Source organism: Microtus pennsylvanicus, chromosome 11 (genome assembly GCF_037038515.1).
Source record: "Microtus pennsylvanicus isolate mMicPen1 chromosome 11, mMicPen1.hap1, whole genome shotgun sequence".
Classification (NCBI taxonomy): domain Eukaryota; kingdom Metazoa; phylum Chordata; class Mammalia; order Rodentia; family Cricetidae; genus Microtus; species Microtus pennsylvanicus.
In genome coordinates, this window is record NC_134589.1 from 43,102,604 (window position 1) to 43,121,883 (window position 19,280).

At 51.0% G+C, this 19,280-nt stretch overlaps 2 protein-coding genes across 2 annotated transcripts; both read right to left on the bottom strand.

Annotated features, from left to right (window-relative positions):
* Positions 1-239: 239 nt before the first annotated feature.
* Unc119 (unc-119 lipid binding chaperone) lies at positions 240-5,673 on the bottom strand. Its single transcript, XM_075991477.1, has 5 exons — positions 5,366-5,673; positions 1,898-2,011; positions 1,436-1,538; positions 1,105-1,277; positions 240-874 (listed from the first exon to the last, which is right to left on the bottom strand). The coding sequence occupies exons 1-5, from the start codon at positions 5,583-5,585 to the stop codon at positions 762-764; spliced, it is 723 nt and encodes a 240-aa protein (XP_075847592.1). The 5' UTR covers positions 5,586-5,673; the 3' UTR covers positions 240-761.
* A 696-nt stretch (positions 5,674-6,369) lies between these two features.
* Pigs (phosphatidylinositol glycan anchor biosynthesis class S) lies at positions 6,370-18,946 on the bottom strand. Its single transcript, XM_075991478.1, has 12 exons — positions 18,885-18,946; positions 18,522-18,661; positions 18,310-18,421; positions 16,059-16,148; positions 15,134-15,225; positions 12,336-12,543; positions 11,360-11,502; positions 10,471-10,585; positions 8,689-8,834; positions 8,040-8,140; positions 7,701-7,911; positions 6,370-7,425 (listed from the first exon to the last, which is right to left on the bottom strand). Exons 1-12 carry the CDS (start codon positions 18,916-18,918, stop codon positions 7,150-7,152), a joined length of 1,668 nt encoding a protein of 555 aa, XP_075847593.1. The 5' UTR covers positions 18,919-18,946; the 3' UTR covers positions 6,370-7,149.
* Positions 18,947-19,280: the final 334 nt, after the last annotated feature.

Below are 19,280 nucleotides of genomic sequence, written 5' to 3' on the forward strand. Positions count from 1 at the left end.
TCTGCTTCTGTCACCAGGTGAACAGTTCTGTCCCAGGACCCCTTCTCTATCATGATGCTCTGCCTCACTACAGGCCCATAGTGATGGAGCCATGTGCCATGAACTGAAAGCTCTGAACTGAAGTAAATCTTGCCTTTCTAAAGTTGATTTGCTAAGTACTTTTGTCGTGATAAAGAGTGACTAACACCAACGCCCCCCATCCCTGCCTTTCCCTACAAACACACAGGCTGACCCATACCCAAGAACAGAAAAGGAGGTTTATTGAAAACTATATACAGTTTGCCCAGGTCCTACCACAGGCTGCAATCAGGACCCGTCCCTCTCACACCTGGGGCATTGTCTTGGCCACCGCCAGAGGAGGCCAGGGCTGAGACCAGGGTACCCACTGTGGGTCTTCATCAGTGTACTGACAACTATAAATAACATAGAGGTGGTGGGCAGGGGACAGGGAACGGTTCCCTAACCTGATCTAGTCACAGCCTCGAGAAGGGAACTCAGGCCCAGTGGACCAAGTGAGGTGTCCAGAAGTCCTCTGCTTCCAGGAGGCCTTCCTGAACATAGGGGCCAACAGCCTCCCCGTCTGCCCTATTTGACAGGCCCCATGAGCTTCAGAGGCTTGGCCTAGAGGTGCTGGGCACTCTTCCTCTCAAAACTGACTCGGGGTCCAGAGCCGCGGGAGCCATCCCCAAGTTGAGATGATGTTGGAGAGCCCCCAGCACGAGGTCTAGGCCAGAGCCTCACAGGCAGGGGCAGCGTGGGGGTCATGGTGTCCCACTGTAGGAATAGTCTGCCTTATTGTGCATCACCAGCCGGTCATCCACGAAGTAGAAGCTGTCAGACTGTGTCTCATATGGGTGACGAATCATTTCGCTGACTGCAAGAGAGGCCCAGCCAGGGCAGAAGGTCAGGAACCTGCGCCATGCTACTATGAGGACTTCAGGACCGGGATGGGGGAAGGCAGGGACAGATGAACCACTTCAGAGGGTTTCTCGTCTCTCTGAGCCTGTTTCCCTCCTGGTGGTGTGGGAGTGGTACCCAGGAGGGCTGAGAGGGGGTCAGAGTTACAGGTACCACCCTCCCGCCCCTGCCCCTGCCCCCACTCACTTAGCTCCTCAGAGAGAGGCGGGAAGTCATAGATGTGTTCACAGGTATTCTTGCTGCTGGGGATGCAAAAGCCGAAGTGGAAGTCAAAGCTTTTGAGAAGCTGGTTGCGGAAGTAGTGCCTTTCAATCATGCGGAAGTTGTTGACCGGCTTGTCTCCCACCGTGAACTCCACCCTGAGTTAAGAGAAGAGGGCAGGGCTGAGAGCGGCCTCCATGCCAGCCAGCCAGTCAAGGGACCAGGCTCCAGGCAGACCACCAGTGAGAGGCTCTGGAAGGGCTGTTCCCACCCTCACGCTCGCCCCCCCAGCCCTCATCCCAGCCCAGTGACTCACGTGGCTCCCACCTGCCTTAGGCGGAGGAAGGCGGGTGTGAACTGGTAGCGAACAAAGCGCCCTGCATTGGGGTCCAGGTCCCGCCGGTTGATGGGCAACCGTTCTGCAATGTACCCCAGCTGGGCTCAGTGGGCTTCAGGCTGAGGCCCTTGCCTCCTCCACCCTCCCCTCACCAATTTTCAGAGGCTCCCTGCATAGGATTATGGGAGGTCTTTGGGATGGCAGTTTCCAGGGATGGCAGCAGGGGGCAGGGCGGCCTGTATGAACCTGGACTGTGCTCCCAAGATGTCCACCCTGAGACAGGGGCAAAAAAAGAAGATGCCTATCTGCATACAGACACCTGAGTATGCTGGGGTCTAAGCCTGGATTCTGCTCTGACCCTCTTGTGGCTTAAGGAACCTAGGGAGCCCACTCCACTGTTTGCCCACCTCTTCCTGCCAATGACCCACCTAGCCCACTAACCTGAGACAGGGGGCTTCTTGATTTCAAAGAGGACTGTGCCTGAGTCCATGTCTCGGATCTTGAACCTGACGAAGTCAATCTTGTAGATATTTTCCTCAGGGGAGCACAGGTAGTCTAGGGGAGACAGGCAGCTGAGCAAACAGGGACCCCAAACATCCACTGTCAATTCAGTTTCTGTGGGACCCTAAGGCTCATTCTGATCCCTCTGGCCACTGCCCTCCAGAAAGAAAACTGTGACCCTGTCTGGGAGAAGCCCCCTCCCTGCAGGGGACAGAATTCTGTTATGAGGACAAAGCCAGGGATTAACAGCCCCATCCGAGTGGCCTCACAGGATCAGGCAAAGGAGGTCACCTCCACCATATGGTCCCTCCCATCCTCTATTTGGGGGACCCTTATTTCAACCTCCACTCTGCCAAACTGGCATGCATCCTTTGGACAACTAGGCCTTCTGTCTAGTGGAAGCTTCCAGCATGGGGGGGGGGCACCTCACTCCAAAGGAGCATGCAGCTCTGCTCTTCAGAGAAGGCTGTTACAGTTCTTCCTTGAAGTGTGCCCCACCCCCACGGCACACCCTGTGGCATGACATATAGATGCACCAGGCAAGGCTGATCTTGAGGGGACTTCCCCTAGCATGGGTTGTTTTGGGGGTAAGTTGGTACCCCTTCCCTGTTCTCTTGCCCAGGCCCCTCCTCCCTCTGTAAGCAGCTTATAAGAGCCCAAGTCCCTTAAGCAGTTTATGGGAGCTCTGCTGATTCAGGCTGGAGCCCAGGCTACTGGGGGAGAAGAGGCCTGACTTTGCTCAACAGATCCTCTGCTGATCTCCCAATAGGAGGAAGTCTTAACAAGCAGAGGGAACCCTTAGAGGTCATCTTTCCAGTCTTGGGCCCAAGCCACCCTCAGGGATAAAGTGCTCGCTCTCTGGTTCTCAGATGAGCACAGGCCAAGCCAGAGAAGAGTAAGGTGTGGCAGGGTCTGGATGAGGCAAGGAGTCCTGGGCTCAGGGGGAACCAGGAGAGCTAAGCATCGCCTAGGGAGTTCACGGTCTGACCCTAACTACTGTTTTGTTGTTGCTGATTTTATGGCAGGTCTCACGTAGCCTAGGCTAACCTCAAACCTACAATGTGGCAGATGCTGGCTGTGAACTCCTGCTCTTGCTACTTCATGCAACTTACTGTTCTTACAGCAGCAACTGCAAGTCCTAGAGGCAGCCCTGGCAAGAAATAAGAAGGGGCAGAAAAAGACCAGGGAAGCTCTGGGTGCTGCCAACCTTCAAAGTACCACATCCTCCCCACTGACCCACAGAGACTCGGAAGTCACCCCATAGGCCCCTGGGCCACCTCCTATTCCTCTGTGGTTAGAAGAGGAAGTGAATACGAAGTCTTCTCTCTTCCCTAGGTCTTCTCCCCAAGCCTGGGGGGCCCCCTCCAGGAAGCCCTCCTAACAGCCCTCTAGCACCTTGGGGCCTGGCAGAAACGATATAAAATTTTAGAGGGTCCTGAGCCCTGCCTGACCTGTCTACCCTAGCTCAGTAAGGTCTTACACAAAGTTATAGAAAGACACTGCACAGCAAAGGGATAAGGGGGCAGACTGGAAGCAGGATCCCACCACCTGCCCAAGTCCCAGGAAAAGCCTCCCTTCTTCCCCTGTGCCCAGCTCAGGAGCCTCTCTCTCACTGGGAAGAGCTCACACCCAGACCTCAGTCTCTTACACTGCAAACTCAATCAGTTAGCTCCTCCGCCCTTTCAGAGAGTGAGGGTCAGTGGCTGCCTAGGGCTCAGGACGCCACAGCCACTCCTTCCCCTCTGCTAATAATGAAGCCTAGGACCCAAGGTCGGGCCAGAGTAATGGCTCAGAACCCAATTGCTCTCTTGCTGTGGCCACAAATAGCTTCCTAAGCCGGATTCAGGGCCTGATAATCCAGGAAGAACAAACTCCAGACCTCTGTGATTAGGGTCAGAAGACAGCAGGGAAGGTGGAGCGGCCTGGAACCGTGTTTCCAAGTCCCAGAAAGAAAAGGGCTTTCATGAGGCCCCTGCCCTTTCTCACCCTCTACAGGTTATGACTTCTCTCCAGACCAGGAGACGCGTGCCGTGACTTCACCTAGAGGCTTCCTTAGCTGCAAAATGAGCCTTCAGTTATCCAGGAGTGAGGCAGGTGATCCTGCCCTCCACCCAGAGGGCTATGGGTGTACCAGCAGCTGTTACAAAATGCAGCCCACTGGCTTCAACACCAGCCTGGTCCAGGCCCCTCCCTCCACTGATGCCTGCTTGGCCAAGGGAGCAAAGCTCTGGAGGTCTAGCCAAGAATGCTGCTGCCTAGCTCTGAACGGAGGAGAAAGGCCCCTTGGGACCCAGATGCACAAGCTCAGGCCTGCCATTCTGGTCCCCTTCACAGCTGTCTGGGAAACCTCAGCTCTGCTGCTCCTGCAGCTCCAGGGTTCAGGTCCGCTCTAGCACCCGGTCCATCCCATCACAAAGGGAGTCAGGGCAGGTTGCTGGTGACCCACCCATTCCAAGGCAGTGTGCAGTTCTCTCCAAGGCTCAGGCAGCCTTCTGCCAGAAGATTCTCTAGTCCTTGTTCACCATCTGTAGTGATGCCTGCCTCTGCCCCAATGCTCACTTGCCTGCCTGCAGGCAACTGCTCTGAACCTGTGTTGCCTCCAGTACTGCTGGTAAAAGAGCCCTATTGATATAGCATTCATAGCATTCAAGTATTGTCCAACATCACAAAAACCTTGAGGGAGGTAACATTGTTCCCATTTTACAGATGAAAAAACACGCTCCTGGAAGTGAAATTATATTCCCAAGGTCACACAACCAATTAGGAGGCGAAACTGGGACTCTAATCCAGGCAGCACAGCCTGGAAACAATTCCAAGAGAAACTAGACTTCCCTTGATGAGAGAGCCCTGGTTAATAAAACAAACAAACAAAAAAAGCACCAGCCACTCCAGGCTTGGGGCTCACACACTTGCTTCCATGACACAGCCACAGTCAACATACTGAAACACCCTGATCAGTAGCGTTCCTGGAAAGAGTATTGCCCTAGCCTTAATCGGGGAAGCAGGGTGAGGGTAATAATAGCCAGGGAGCCAGAGGGTCTTCCTCTCTTCCACCTAGCAGGGTGGGTGCTGAAGACCGACTGCAAGTCAGGCACACTCCTCTGTGTGACCAGCCTCAAAGGGTCCCGAAGACTCCATAGGGGAAAGGGTTACAGATGCAGCTGCTGCCCCACCTCCACCATGGGAAAAGGGGTGGGCCCCTTGAATAGGAAAGAGTGAGGAGGGGCGCAAGCAAGAGACCAAGGAAAAGAACACAGAAATCTCAGGCTTTGGAGGCAGTGGGAGAGTAAGGGGACACAGAGGAGGGGCACTGCGTGGGGGAGGGGTGAGGCCAGACTCTGAGCCTCGTGGGTCCCCTCCCGCGCTCTCCCTCCAGCCCGCGGGTGGCGCTCCCTTGCTGGTGCTCACCGCCTGTAATCCGCTGCAGCCCCAGCACGTCGTCCGGCCCGATGGTCTGTTTGCCCTGCAGCGGCCCTAGCCTGGGCCCCGGACCTGGCTCTGGCTCCGAGTCGGACTCGGACTCGGATTCCACCCGAGGCTCCCGCGTAGGTTCTACACTCCGGTTCGAAGCTCCTGGAGCGGGCTCCGCCCCCGGCCCGGTCCCACCACCGCCCTTCTTCACCTTCATGGCCTCGCGGGGCCTCGCGGATCCTCGCCTGCTGCCACCGCCGCCGCTGCCTGCGCTGGCTGGAACCAGGGGAAGGGGGAGCGTCCGCCGCCCCACCCCCGACCGGGCCCCAGGTGCCGTCCCGCCTTGGCCACGCCCATAGTGGGCGCGTCACACATGCCCCGCCCACCTCCGGGCATCTGCAGCGGTAAGAGCCAGGGTCCTCTTGAACTTCACGGTTCTTTTGGACAATTTAAGGTATATTGAATACCTCTCCTCTTTTTCACTGGGTTCTAGCCACAAGGTCTTTCCCTGATAGCTTTGTCCTGATTCCAGTAAAAGTCTCAACCTCCCACCCACCCACCCAGTTCTAAAGTACTTCCTCTCAATTTCCAGCAAATCACCGTTTTTCTTTTTCTTTTAATGCATTAGGCAAAATTATTTGTTCCTCAAAGGTCAGCTCTATGAAAGCAGTGATACTCAATATATATATACACTGTTCTCTATAACACCCAGCGCTAGCACACTGCTCCCCGGGAGCCAGTACCCAGTATTCTCCTTTGTTGAAATGATATCCCAGGCTGTCATTAGTTCAAACTATTCCCTGCTAGAATTCACAGGTTTGAGCACCTTACAACATGCAGACACCACAGCCCAGACGTCTAGCCATTCCCAGATTCTACATGGGGACAATGAGGCAAGAAGGGCAGATACATGGCCAGGTGTGACATGGAGGACCTCTGAGATCAGGGCAGATCAGACTGCTTCTCACACATAAGTGAAAGTTACGATACATTGTATCAACTCATATTCAACCAATGTTTATTAACAGCCTAATATATATTTTTAAAGAGCCCAATATACAGAACACTTTTACAAGCTTATCACATCTAATCCAATGCCCTTCTAAGAGTGACGTCATCAGGGCTTTCCGACAGATAAAAACCTGAGGTTCAATGAGAAGAGCAGCTTATCCAAGACTCTCCAGTCCATAAGTGCAGCAGGGGTCTGGTTCAGGCTTGCTGGCTTCCAAGTAGTGTCTCCTCGTGTACCACACTGCCTCTCTTAAAAGGTAGAGGGAAACCTTAGCCACAAGGCAGAACCAGATCCTAAGCCGCTGCCTCCTAGACCAGGCTAGGCTGCACCCAATGGGTAACACCGTGAGTCAGGAAGGAGTAGAAGGAGGGAGAAGGTCTCAGAAGTGGAGAGGAGGGCTATATTCAACCCAAGGATTTCCCCCAAATCCACCTCAGTGCGGAACTATGCTGTGCTGACAGGCTGGAAGGACGGGCAGGCAGGCAAAGGCCATTAGGTTCACGCCAGATATGGAGATCCAGAGAATATGTCCTCCGAGGCTCCTAGGTAAGATGGAGGGCCAGAGCCAGCAGAACAGGAAGGAAGGGAAGGGGAGTCCACCTTGGAGGGTCATCCTTTGGTTGGTGGAGAGCCATCAGAAGAATGCAGACAATTAGTCTGATGAAAGCAAAAAGATCAGAGCAGCATCTCTGTCATGGCAACAGTGATCCATCGGCCCAACACGCCCAGGTTGGCCAGACAGAGGGCTTCCTCTGTCACATGACCAGGCTCAATCTTTCTTCTCAGACTTTTTCCAGGACTTGTGAGTTTCCAGAAAGATCTTGACCAGAGACAGGAGGATGGGGACAGCCATAGGCAGGAAAAGTGGGATATATATAGCAAATTTCTGGTCATCAGGGAAATACAAGAGGTGGAGGAGCGAGGGATCAAAAAAGGCACGCTCAGAAGATGTCACAGCCTCCTGGCTGGCCACAAAAGCAGACGACAGGTGCCCAAGGGCTAGCTCCTCCGCAGCCTTCTGGACTGCAGCCACAGCCCTGTAAACCTGGGAAGGTGAGAGGCTAGAGTTACCAATACGTCCTAGGTATACACGGGGCAGGGGAAGGGTGCTGGCCTTTCAGTACCTGTCTCCCAGGGAAGTCTCCTGGAGTCCACCCAAGCAATATCAAAGTTAGTTAAAAAGGGCTGTTGTTTATTTTCTGAGGGCCAGCTTCAAACGTTCATTTGTTCCCACCTAGACTCCCACTACGGAACATAGCTTCTAGAGGAAGCCTGAGGTATTTGTGGATAGCATGCTCACAGGCGCCCTGGCCCATTTACCTCAGATGCCACATCATCCTTGATGACAATGTTGCTGATCTTGCCCAGAAGTTGGGCCAGGGAGGTGAGGGTGGTGGTGGCTGTGGCCAAGTTCTCCACTGACCGAGCCCAAAGCAATTGGTCCAGTTCCCAGGTCATGAGTCCTTCACTCTTTGGTCTTGAAAGCAGGCATTTTGGAGGCACCTGGGGCTGAGCAATCCCAAAGAGAAGCCTGTGGAAAAGGCACCAGGAGACCAAAGTTCCTGTGGGTAGGGGTGCCAATGCTAAGATTCCCATAGTCTCTGCCCTAAGCCACATGGTCCATGGGCACAGCCCCAAAGGGATCATGCAGGGCCTTACCTCAACTGAGCCAGGAACACCTCCATCACTTGTACCATGTTCACCTCAACTCTCACTGGCAGATCAGAGGCATTATAGATTTTGGGATCAACATTGTATATCTGAAAATGGGAAATGCAATTATCTTAATACCACACAGGAACATGCACATTTCTGCTCAGTGTTTAGAGGCCATGAAAGAAAAGAAAGATATAGCTTCTCGTATCTGCAGGCTATAAGTCCCAGGGGCACAACAATCTCCCTACTCCTTTTTTAAATTTTGAGTATACATTACTCTAATGGACCCCTTGAAAGTCCTATGAAATTAAAAACAGCTATCTGTTTTAGCATTCCTACCCATGGACCAGAGGCTAAAGGAGAGGAGGGTCCCACCGCTGCAAGACACCCCCAGGGAAGCCAACAGCTAAGATGGACAGACGAGTCTCTAGTGCACACTGCTACGTACAGAGGTCACAGCACAAAAACACTGACAAAAGTAAGAGCCAGCTGGACCAGAAAAGGAGGGGCACGAGCACAGCCCTGTCAGCTCCTTGGGGCACACTCCTCCCCACAGGGACTAGAAAGGCCCACCCACTCCCCCAGAGACAAGCTGATGGACATTTCTTGGAAATAAATGTGGGCTCTGGGGCCTGAATAGGGTGACTATTACCATAATGCCACCCCAGCGAGGACTGTGGAAGGCATTGGTGGCCACTGGAGCCCCATCCTTGTCCTGAATGTACAGAGGGGAGTGGGCGAGCTCAGGCACATAGAGTAGAAAGTTGAGCACAGGGTACAGGGAGGCAGCGCTGGATCCTGTGGTACAAACAGAGGAGTTAGGACACCAAAACACGTGCCCTGGATCTTAGTTCCAGGTTCAGCCTCTCCTTGGCTGGTAGGACTCAGTTCCCCCAAATGACACTCACGAGGATACCCTCTATTCTACACGGATGGGACAGAGTCCTCAACCCCCTAATGTCCCTGGTCTTCTGCCCTTTGAGAGCCCACCGTCCACTGTCCACGGTAGCCCTCTTGGACACTGCAAAGAGGCTTTAGCTCTGTAACTGGTGTTAGGCTGACCCCGTCAAGTCAGCTCTCTCTGCTGTCCCTCCAAGACCTTCATAGCAGCTAAGCTCACACTGCTCACCACAGCGTTTGATGGTCTGGTGCATGCTGGCCAGGCGTACCAGCCTCCTCTCTGGTCACCCACTCACATTTCAGCTCCCTCACCGACTCCACGCTCCCTCAGTTTCTACGCTCTCACTCTTCTTTGTCTAAGCCCACTCCCTTTGCCATACAGCCTTTCTGTCTCTGCTCATGCGGCCACAGAGCCTCCTCTGGCTAATGTTGCGGGATGGATGAAGCAGTGAAGGAAGGGGGAGTTTGCAGAGGACACATGTGTCACCCCTCTTGAAATCCTTGGTCCATCCTTAACAATACACTGAACTCTGATGTGCCTGTATTACAGTTCTTCACTACTCCCCAGGCTCCTTCCCGCAGGACCAAAGATTATAATCCCAGCTTCAAGGTTCCCTAATTCAATGAATACAACTGTCCATTCAAATTCTGTTTTGGGCTGATGAGACGGCCCACTGGGTAGAAGTGCTTACCACCATACCTAATGACCTGAATCTAAACCCCATGACCTACATAATAGAAAGAGAAGATGAACTCTCACAAGGGGTACTCTGACCTCCATATGCATCCTAACAGTTCCCCCAACATCCACAAAACACATAAATAAATGGTAAGAGAAAAATCAAGGGGCTGGAGTGGTGCTCAGTGGTTAAGAGCACTGGCTGCTCTTCCAGAAGATCTGGGTTCAATTTCCCAGCACCCACATGGCAGCTCACAACTGTTTTTAACTCCAGTTCCAAGGGATGCAATACCCTCATACACACATACATGCAGGCAAAACACCAATGCACATGAAATAAAAATAAATAAATCATTAAAAGAAAAACCGAATTCTGCTTTCAAAGACTGGAGTTGGAGCTTGGTGGTAGAGTACGTACGTGCCTGGTATGCATAAGACCCAGAAGCGAGGGAAGAAAAATTACAGTGGTTTTTTTGTTTGTTTGATTGTTTTTAAGCTGGCTACAGTGGCAAAAGCCTATGATCTTAGCACGTAGGGAGTTGGAAGCAGGAGGATCAGGAGTTCAAGGCTTTCTTGACTACACAGTAAGCATGAAGCCAGCCTGGGATACATAAGACCCTATCTCAACAAAAAACAAAGACGTCTACCTCTCTGAGGTACATGAAACTCTGCCTCAAACAACCGAAGGGAAAGATGAGAGAGGATGAGAGGATAAGAGAGAGAGAGAATTAATCTTCCCAGTCCAAAAACATCAACTCAACTCAGAAACCATCAAAACATACGACCCACCTCCAGCCCCACGCTGTGCCTACAGTGTTCCTCCCGGCCTGGCAGAAGGCCTCCTCAAGGACTCACCCAGCCGGGACTCCACTGGGTTGATGACATGGGGGAGGCTGTGCATGGCCAAGTAGTAGCTCGATGAGGCTGGGTCAAAGCGGGGGTTCACTCCCAACATGGCATAGTAAAGGATCTGTGGAGCAAAAGGAGGACATGCTCTTTCTGTTCCCCGCACACGGACTTAGAGTCTGCCTTTACTACGGAAACGGCTGAGGTACCTTGTAAAGATAAATTCAGGACAAGAGAAAACATACTAGACCAAGTCAGGGCGCAGAAAATAGGTGTACGGAAGAAAACAATAAAATCAGGGCAAAGTTAACAAGCTGAACTCATACTTGGAAAGCCACATATTTTACCAAACACCCAAAAAGGGAAACAAAGAAAAAGCATAACGAGTGTCCACAAGGGCCAATCAAGCCTGCTCTTCAGAGACAGCCACTCCCCGAGCAGGACCTGATAAACAGTCGCCCACATTTTCCCTACAAGGACAGGACGTGACACAGAAAGCAAGCAGCATTCTTTATGGCTTTATTGTTACAGTGTTCGCATATTTTGAAAGCTTTTTTTTTTAAAATAAATTCCTTAAGGGCGGCTGATGGCTTTAATATTTAGGTGTCACTGCTGAATTAGTTCCAGAGGGAGCCCTACGGAAGTAGCTTTGTTAAGCTGCTCTGATGAACTCCTTGAGCTGGACACCAAGGAAGGAAGGACACTGGAACCTGCCTTCAAGGGATCAATGGACGCTAGAGATAAACAGGGGCACACACAGCGCTCCCCACAAGCAACACACCTGTACCTGCTCACACGACACTGCCCTGCACATAGCTATGCAAGCAAACTAAAGAGACGGAGGAGCAGAAGCCCCCGTAAGCACTAGATCTGTAGACGCTTTGAAAACATTCCTTACCTGAGAGTCCACAGAGAAATTGCCAGCAGCACTGAGGGCATTCAGGAAAGGCTTCACATAGCGCTGGACGGCCCCCTCGATGTCCCAGTGGACGTCATGGGACTTGGGGTCTGGGTTGAGTAAACTAAAAGTGATCTCATAGCCTATAGAAAGAGGAGTCATGGAATTCAGAGGAACATCAAGGAAAAAGAGAGGCAGCCTCTACCCCCTCTACCCCATCTAACCTGGACAGAGAAGGGTGCCAGGAGGAACCAGAGAGGATAGACATAAGATTAGGAACACTACTGAGTGCTTTAAGAAAAAAAAGGGTTGGATGATGGTAGCACACACCTTTAATCCCAGCACTCGGGAGGCAGAGGCAGGAGGATCTCTGTGAGTTCGAGTCCAGTCTGGTCTACAGAGGGAGTTTCAGGATAGTCAAGGCTATACAGAGAAACCCTGTTTCAGGGGGAAAAGAAAAAGAAAAAGAAAATAATGGAGAAGCCAAACATGGTGGCTCCTGCCTTTAATCATAGCACCCAAAGGCAGATGCAGAGGCAGGAGGATTTTTGTGAGTCAGAGGCCAGCCTGCTCTACAGAAACAGTTTCAGGATAGCTAGAGCTATCAAAGAAAGATAGGAAATAAGGAGAGAGGGAGGGAGAGGGAGAGAGACTGGGTAAACGGTTCAGAGCTTTAAAGCACCGCTGCCCTTGCAGCGGACCAAGGTTCAATTCCTAGCGCCTATACAGTGGCTCACAACCATCTTAATTCCAGTTCCAGAGGATCCAATGCCCTCTTCTGACCTCCAAGCATCCACATGATAACACATAAATATATGCATACATACAAAACACTCATATACATAAAATAAATAAATCTAAATTTTTTTTTAAATGGAGACCAGAAAAGAAAGGAAAAAGCAGCTTGCATAGATTTCCCCACTGTTCCACCTGACTTATTTCTTCTCCCTTTCTATAACGAAGTCCAGAGCTCTACCCAGGCTGGACTTGAGAGGCCTCCTCTTATCAGAGCTCCACTTGTCCTCAGGGAGGTGGTCGGCCAGAGCAGCAGCAAGCACATCCTCCGTCAGAGACATGGCCTGGGCTACTTGGATGATGCGACGGCCGATGATGTTGAAGGCTTCCCGGTGCATTAGCCCCCGGATGACTGCTGTCCTCTCAGGTCCAATATAGCTCATCATGTCCTGTGCAGGGTACAGAGGGACAGAAGACCGTGGGTGGCCCAGTAAAGAAAGCAAAAAAGTACTTTCTCCTGCCCCACCCCCCCTTTTGGAAAAAGTCTCTTGTTATATAACCCAGGCTGGCCTGCAATTTGAAAGTCTCCTGCCTCAGCTTTCCAAATGATGGAATTACAAAGCATGAACCATTATGCCAGCTCTGGCTCCTGCCGTAAGGTATTGGCCTAGTGCTACCAGTCAAAAGGCCGCACCACTCTCTAGACCTGTAGAGAGCAGTTCTTTCTTTCTTTTTTTGCTAGTTTTGCTGTGTTTTTATTTTTTGTTTTTGTTTTTTTTTTTTCAAGACAAGGTTTCTCTGTAGCTTTTTGGTGCCTGTCCTAGAACTAGCTCTTGTAGACCAGGCTGGCCTCGAACTCACAGAGATCCGCCTGCCTCTGCCTCCCAAGTGCTGGGATTAAAGGCGTGCGCCACCACCACCCGGCTGCTGTGTTTTTAAAGATACAGTTTGGGCTGAAAATGTGCCTCAAAAGTTAAGAGCACTGGGGGCTGGAGAGATGGCTCAACGGTTAAGAGCATTGCCTGCTCTTCCAAAGGTCCTGAGTTCAATTCCCAGCAACCACATGGTGGCTCACAACCATCTATAATGAGGCCTGCAGGAAGAATACTGTATACATAATAAACAAATAAATAAATATTTAAAAAAAAAAGTTAAGAGCACTGGCTGCTCTTCCAGAGAGCCCAGTTCCATTCCTAGCAACCACATGGTAGTCAGCTCACATCCATGTGTAACTCCAGCTCCAGGGAGTTACACGATGCCTCCACCTGCACAGACATACACACGGGCAAAACAACCATGCACATAGTGTAGAATAAAATTAAAAAAACAGTGGTTTATTTCTTTTTATTTCATATGTATGAGTGTTTGCATATGTATGTGCACCACGTGCCTGGTGATATGGAGTTCCCTGGGACTGGAATTAAGACAATGAAGAGCCACCATGTGTGTGCTGGGAACTGAACCCAGGTCCTCTGTGAGAGCAGCACTCCTAACACTGTGCCATTTCTCCAGCTCCTTATTTATTTTTGTCAGTGTTTTAAGAAAGGGTCTCATGTAACTCAGGCTGGCCTCGAGCTATGCAACTGAGGATGAACTTGAGCTCCTGACCCTCCTGCCTCCACCTGTCCTATCATGCCTTTTTTTTTTCTTTCTTTCATGTTTTCTTCATTAACCTGGCATTACTGAGCATTGGGCTTATATGTGTAATCCCATATAGTTCCATTCTTTTTTCCGGTAGACACAGGTTCAGTCAACATTTAAATCTTTAGGGACTGGTAAAACAGTGAAGTAGAAACCAAGAGATGAGCCGGGTGGTGGTGGCGCACGCCTTTAATCCCAGCACTCGGGAGGCAGAGACAGGCGGATCTCTGGGAGTTCGAGGCCAGCCTGGTCTACAAGAGCTAGTTCCAAGACAGGCTCCAAAACCACAGAGAAACCCTGTCTCGAAAAACCAAAAAAAAAAAAAAAAAAGAAAGAAACCAAGAGATGATATGCTAAACAAGAACAGCAGATTCAACAAACAAATCAAAGTGTGGTCTCTGAAAAAGGCACATGGCCAGAGGCCAGTCTGCACGCAGCATTACACGAAGAGGGATGAGTGGGAAGTAACACTGATGTCCACCAGCGAGAAGACAGACATTAGATTTTTTTGTACAGTGAAATACAGATTCGATTCAGCTACACATGCCATTACAAACGGTCCTCTAAAATACTGAACAAAATCAAAGCAGCAAAATTCAGAATGTATAGTATCATATATCTATGGGTTTTTTGTTTGTTTGTTTGGTTTTTTTTTTTTTTTTTTTTTTTGGTTTTTTTGAGACAAGGTTTCTCTGTAGCTTTGGAGCCTGTCCTGGAACTAGTTCTTGTAGACCAGGCTGGTCTCAAACTAACAAAGATCCGCCTGCCTCAGTCTCCCAAGTGCTGGGATAAAAGGTGTGCACCACTACCACCCGGCAATATATCTATGTTTTAAAATATGTAAAATTGGCTAGGGGTGGGTGGTGCTCACCTTCAATCCTAGAACTTGGGAGGCAGAAGCAAGTGAAGCTCTGTGAGTTTAGGCCAGCCTGGTCTACATAGCAAGTTCCAGGACAGCCAGAGCTGCACCATACAGAGACCCTAAAACATGAAGGAAGGAAAATAAATAATAAATGGAAAATTGGACTGAAGGTATCAGGAAGCCCTGGGTTCAAGCCTTGGAACCACATACACAGCTATAGTGATCCATGCCTGTAATTCTAGTATTTGTGCGTTAGATGGAGGAGAACAGGAAATTCAATGCCATCCTTGGCTACAAACTGAGGCCAGCCCTGGTTACATTAGACTCTGTCGATAAAAAAACCAAATGATCATTGGCGCTTTAACCACACACCTGTCCCAGGTTTTAAAAAAACCCAAATCGATGTGAGTAATCGCACTGTACGCTTATTGTAAAACGTGGAACTTTCTGTAGCACGTGCAGGGTATAGGCAGCATCCCTACAGGAAGTGCCCTGGGAGAGGATGAGCTGACAGAGCAGCCACCAGCCGGTCTTACCTGGGGAAGAAGGGTGGAGTGTTCAGAGATCACGTACACAGTCAGGGAGCCCTCTGCTTGCTTCTCTGGCTCAGCTAACATGGCTTCTGCCTCTGCAGTTAACAGTTGGGACACACCAAAAGCAACATTATTAAAGCTTCCCCAGGACCCCAGGGTGCTTGAGTCATCCCACCGCTCACACGCTCACACGCAACAAATGCCACAGCCAGGCCTGAGCAGGCCACTCCAGCTTTCAGCCCAAGGCATCTCAGTCCCAGCTTTCTCAGAGACGCTATGGAAGTTAAGACACAGCATGGAAGTCACACTCGGGAGATGTCCTGGTCAGGGTCACTATTGCTGTGACCAAACGCCATGACCAAAGCAATGTGGGAAGAAAAGGTTTATTTCAGCTCCTATTTCCAGGTCACATCACTGAGGGAAATCAGGGCAGGAACTCATATGGAACAGGAACCTGGAGACAGACAGGGGCTGACGGAGAGACCGTCGAGGAACGCTGCTTACTGGCTTGCTCATCATGGCTAACTCAACCTGCTTAACTCAGGATCACTACCCCAGAGCTGGCATCACCCACAATGGTAAGTAAGAAAATATCTAACAGTTGTCCTTCTCTCTCTCTCTCTTTTTTTGGGGGGTTGGGGTGGGGTTCAGGACAGGGTTTGTCTGTGTAGATTTGGAGCCTGTCTGAAAACTCATTTTGTAGATTGGCTGGCCTCGGACTCACAGAGATCCTCCTGCCTCTGCCTCGCGAGTGCTGGGATTAAAGGTTTGTGCCACCACCGCCCGATTAGAGTTGTAGCTGACAGAGGCATTTTCTCGAGTGAGGCTCCCTCGTTTCAGATAACTCTACATTGTGTCAAGATGACATAAAATGGGCCAGCCCAGGAGAACAGAAGAAAAAAAGGGCAACTCATCAAAACTGTTATACCATGTACACTGCCCAGTGACAAGGCGTCCTCCTCGTGGTCCAAAGCTCTCCGGTAGGCCTTCTGGAAGCGGCACTTGATTTTCATTTTGTCTGGAAGGAAGAACACGTGAAGGGCGTTAGACCTCACGTACCTGCCCAGCTGGGCACCTCCAGCATTAAGGACACCAGGATGGCTCCTCAGAGAAAGAACATGCACCAAAGAGTGACAGCCACTCCCATCATTTCTGCAAAGATGACAGGAGACACCCGACACTCACTTCACCCTCTTGCTCCAGTTCTTGTCTCTGCCTGTGCGCTCACTGGTCCTCCAGCCAGAAATCTCCAAACTGGGGAGTTTAGTTCAATGAAACCATGTGGTAACTAGTCAATCAACTCTAATGAAAACCAAAGCACTAAGTACAACTCAGGAAGTTAGTAATAAAACAAGGAAGTCTGCTGTCTCCTCTGCCATTCCGGGTTACTCAGCATTCCTTTGTGAAGGTCCTGACCAATGTGGTAAGAAAGGAAAATAAAACCTAAAACATTCAGAAGACTGGGGCTGGAGACGACTCAGTGGTTAAGAGCACATGCTGTTCTATCAGAGGACCCAAGTTCAATTCCCAGGACCCACATGGCAGCTCATAATTGCCTGTAACACTAGTTACAGAGGCAGGCAGATCTCAGTGAGTTTGAGACCATCCTGGTCTACAAAGTGAGTTCCAGGACAGCCAGAGCTATACAGAGAAACCCTGTCTTGGAAGAAAATAAAAAAAGGAATTCTGCCTAACAAATGAACCTGCAGCCGCACATAGTGGTGAGTGCGCTTAGTATTTCAGGTCTATATTCAGCCTGTACTTCCAGCCACTCCTGTTGTTTTACCTGGAACTTCGGAAGGCAAAACTGTCCAGATTACCCAACTCCACACCTCCGTGAGACGTATAGGAAGAGTGTCGTTAGGAACTAATCCCAGCTCATGTTTACTAGTTTTGTGATTTGGAGCAAGATAAATCCTATAAACCTTGATTTCTGCTCGGCGGTGGTGGCGCACACCTTTAATCCCAGCACTCGGGAGGCAGAGGCAGGAGGATCTCTGGGAGTTCGAGACCAGCCTGGTCTACAAGAGCTAGTTCCAGGACAGGCTCCAAAACCACAGAGAAACCCTGTCTCAAAACAAAACAAAACAAAAAAAACCTTGATTTCTTTATTTATAAAGAGAGAGTCATTCGGCTAGAATTACACGAGACAACTGTGTACAGCTGTCTGCCTGGCTTCTGGCAGGCAGAGTGACTGACACCAGCTACCTTCCTAGCTTGTCACAGTCTTTCTTCTGTCTGAAAGGCTTTCCATTCTTCCCCTTAATCTGACCCTTGTGTGTACAGTTCCTAAAAATCCAACTTCAAAAATCACATCTTCAGCTAAGCGGTGGTTGCACATGCCTTCAATCCCAGCACTCGGGAGGCAGAGGAAGGAGGATTTCTGTGAGTTCAAGGCCAGCCTGGTCTACAAAGCAAGTTCCAGGACAGCCAGGGCCACACAGAGAAATGCTGGGGGGTGGGGGGGAGGATCCATCAAACCTCTCTTCACCTTTCTTCTCTCTCCAGCAGGTGAGGATGGAATCCAGGATCTGCTGTACCCTATCACTAAACCAAACCTTCAGCCTTAAGGCATTTTGCCTGTTTCTTTCCCCTGATGTGACTATATACATCTTGAAAACATTATCAATTTATTATTCATCCTCAAGTTCTTGGTTCCTAACAAAGTGCCTAACAATAAATGTATGAGCTTAGAATGATAAGGGTCTGAATACATATCCGGTGTGACTTCAGACTCAATATGTGACTTCAAACTCTCGTGTCCTTTCAGGTATATCCTGCTTTCTCTATACACTGAGGGGTATTGACTGCTTCTGATAAGGTAGCATAATTTACCTTATGAATTACCTTACCATAACAACACGGAACTTAAGTCTAGCTCCCCCAAACACACTGTTCATTCCAAAAGGATCTTTTTTGGAGGGAAAGGGACAGGTAGCACTTGTTACCCCAAGCCTGATGACCTGAGTTGGATTCCTCGGGCCCATGTAGTGGAAGGAGAAATGACTCCCACAAGTTGTCCCCTGCACAGTTGGGTACACACACACAATAAATGTAATAAAACATTTTAAAGTAAGTTATGACACGCCCACGCTCCTCCTATGGAATCCAACCTCTGGATTTCAGGCCTGGCTCAGATGGAAAAAGTAGCCCTGACTTCCTCTCTCAAGGGAACTCACATTTCAAAGGGATCTCTCTCTCATGCACAACGGTGAACGGGAGCTTCTCCTGGTCGTCCAGGGGCACAGAGTCCCGAGTAAACACAACTGTGACTGGAACCATGAGCCGGAGCTGCGGGGAGGGGAATCGGGACCTTTAGCGACGTCTGCACTCTGCGGTGGGCTGTCGCCGCTCCACTTCCCCAACCCCGTCCTCCTCATTCAAGTCTCACCTGCAAGGCATTCAGCCCACTGATCTGGGAGTAGGGCAACGGTGCCCGGTAGGTCTCCGTGGTCTTCCACCAGAGTGGCAGTCCCAGCAGGATGGCCACCGCCGCGAAAAACAACGCGGCGCGCTTGCCCCGGACCACCTCTGAGGACACAGGAGGTCGACGGAGGCTCAGGAACCAGGATGCGGTGCCCACCACACGGCGATCGCAGGAGAAGTGGGGGCTGCCGGGATCCCCGTGAGAGCCGCTCCCGCGTGGCACGCCCCGAACCCATGCTGTAGGAACCTGTCTGCCTTCTCGCGCCCCACCCACACATTCCGCCCGCCAGACCTCCCCGCCGCGCCTTCCACCCGAAACCCACCGCACCTAGGTCCGTAGCCGCTGCCCCCGCGGCCGCCATGCTCGCTTCCGGCTGCCCAGGTCGCCGAGGGGCGGGGCCTCGTGAGCTTCCTCCAATAGGAAGCTCCAGCACGAAGGGGCGGGACCACGGCGCTCCACCGCTGCCAATTGCGAGCGACACTGTAGACGCACACTAGTGCGCAGGCGGAGCCTACGAGCGGGTATCCGCCGGGCTGAACCCGCGATCTGAACCTCGTTTTCACCCGCCACTGCCTAGCTCCACAGCCCCAGCTCAGCGATACTGGCCCTGGACTCTGGGCGAGCCACCTGCCTCAGCTTCTCCATTGCAGGGGATTTACAGGCATGTACCACGCCCTCCCAGCGGAAGAATATTTATTTCAGTGAAGCCAAGCTTATCAAGAG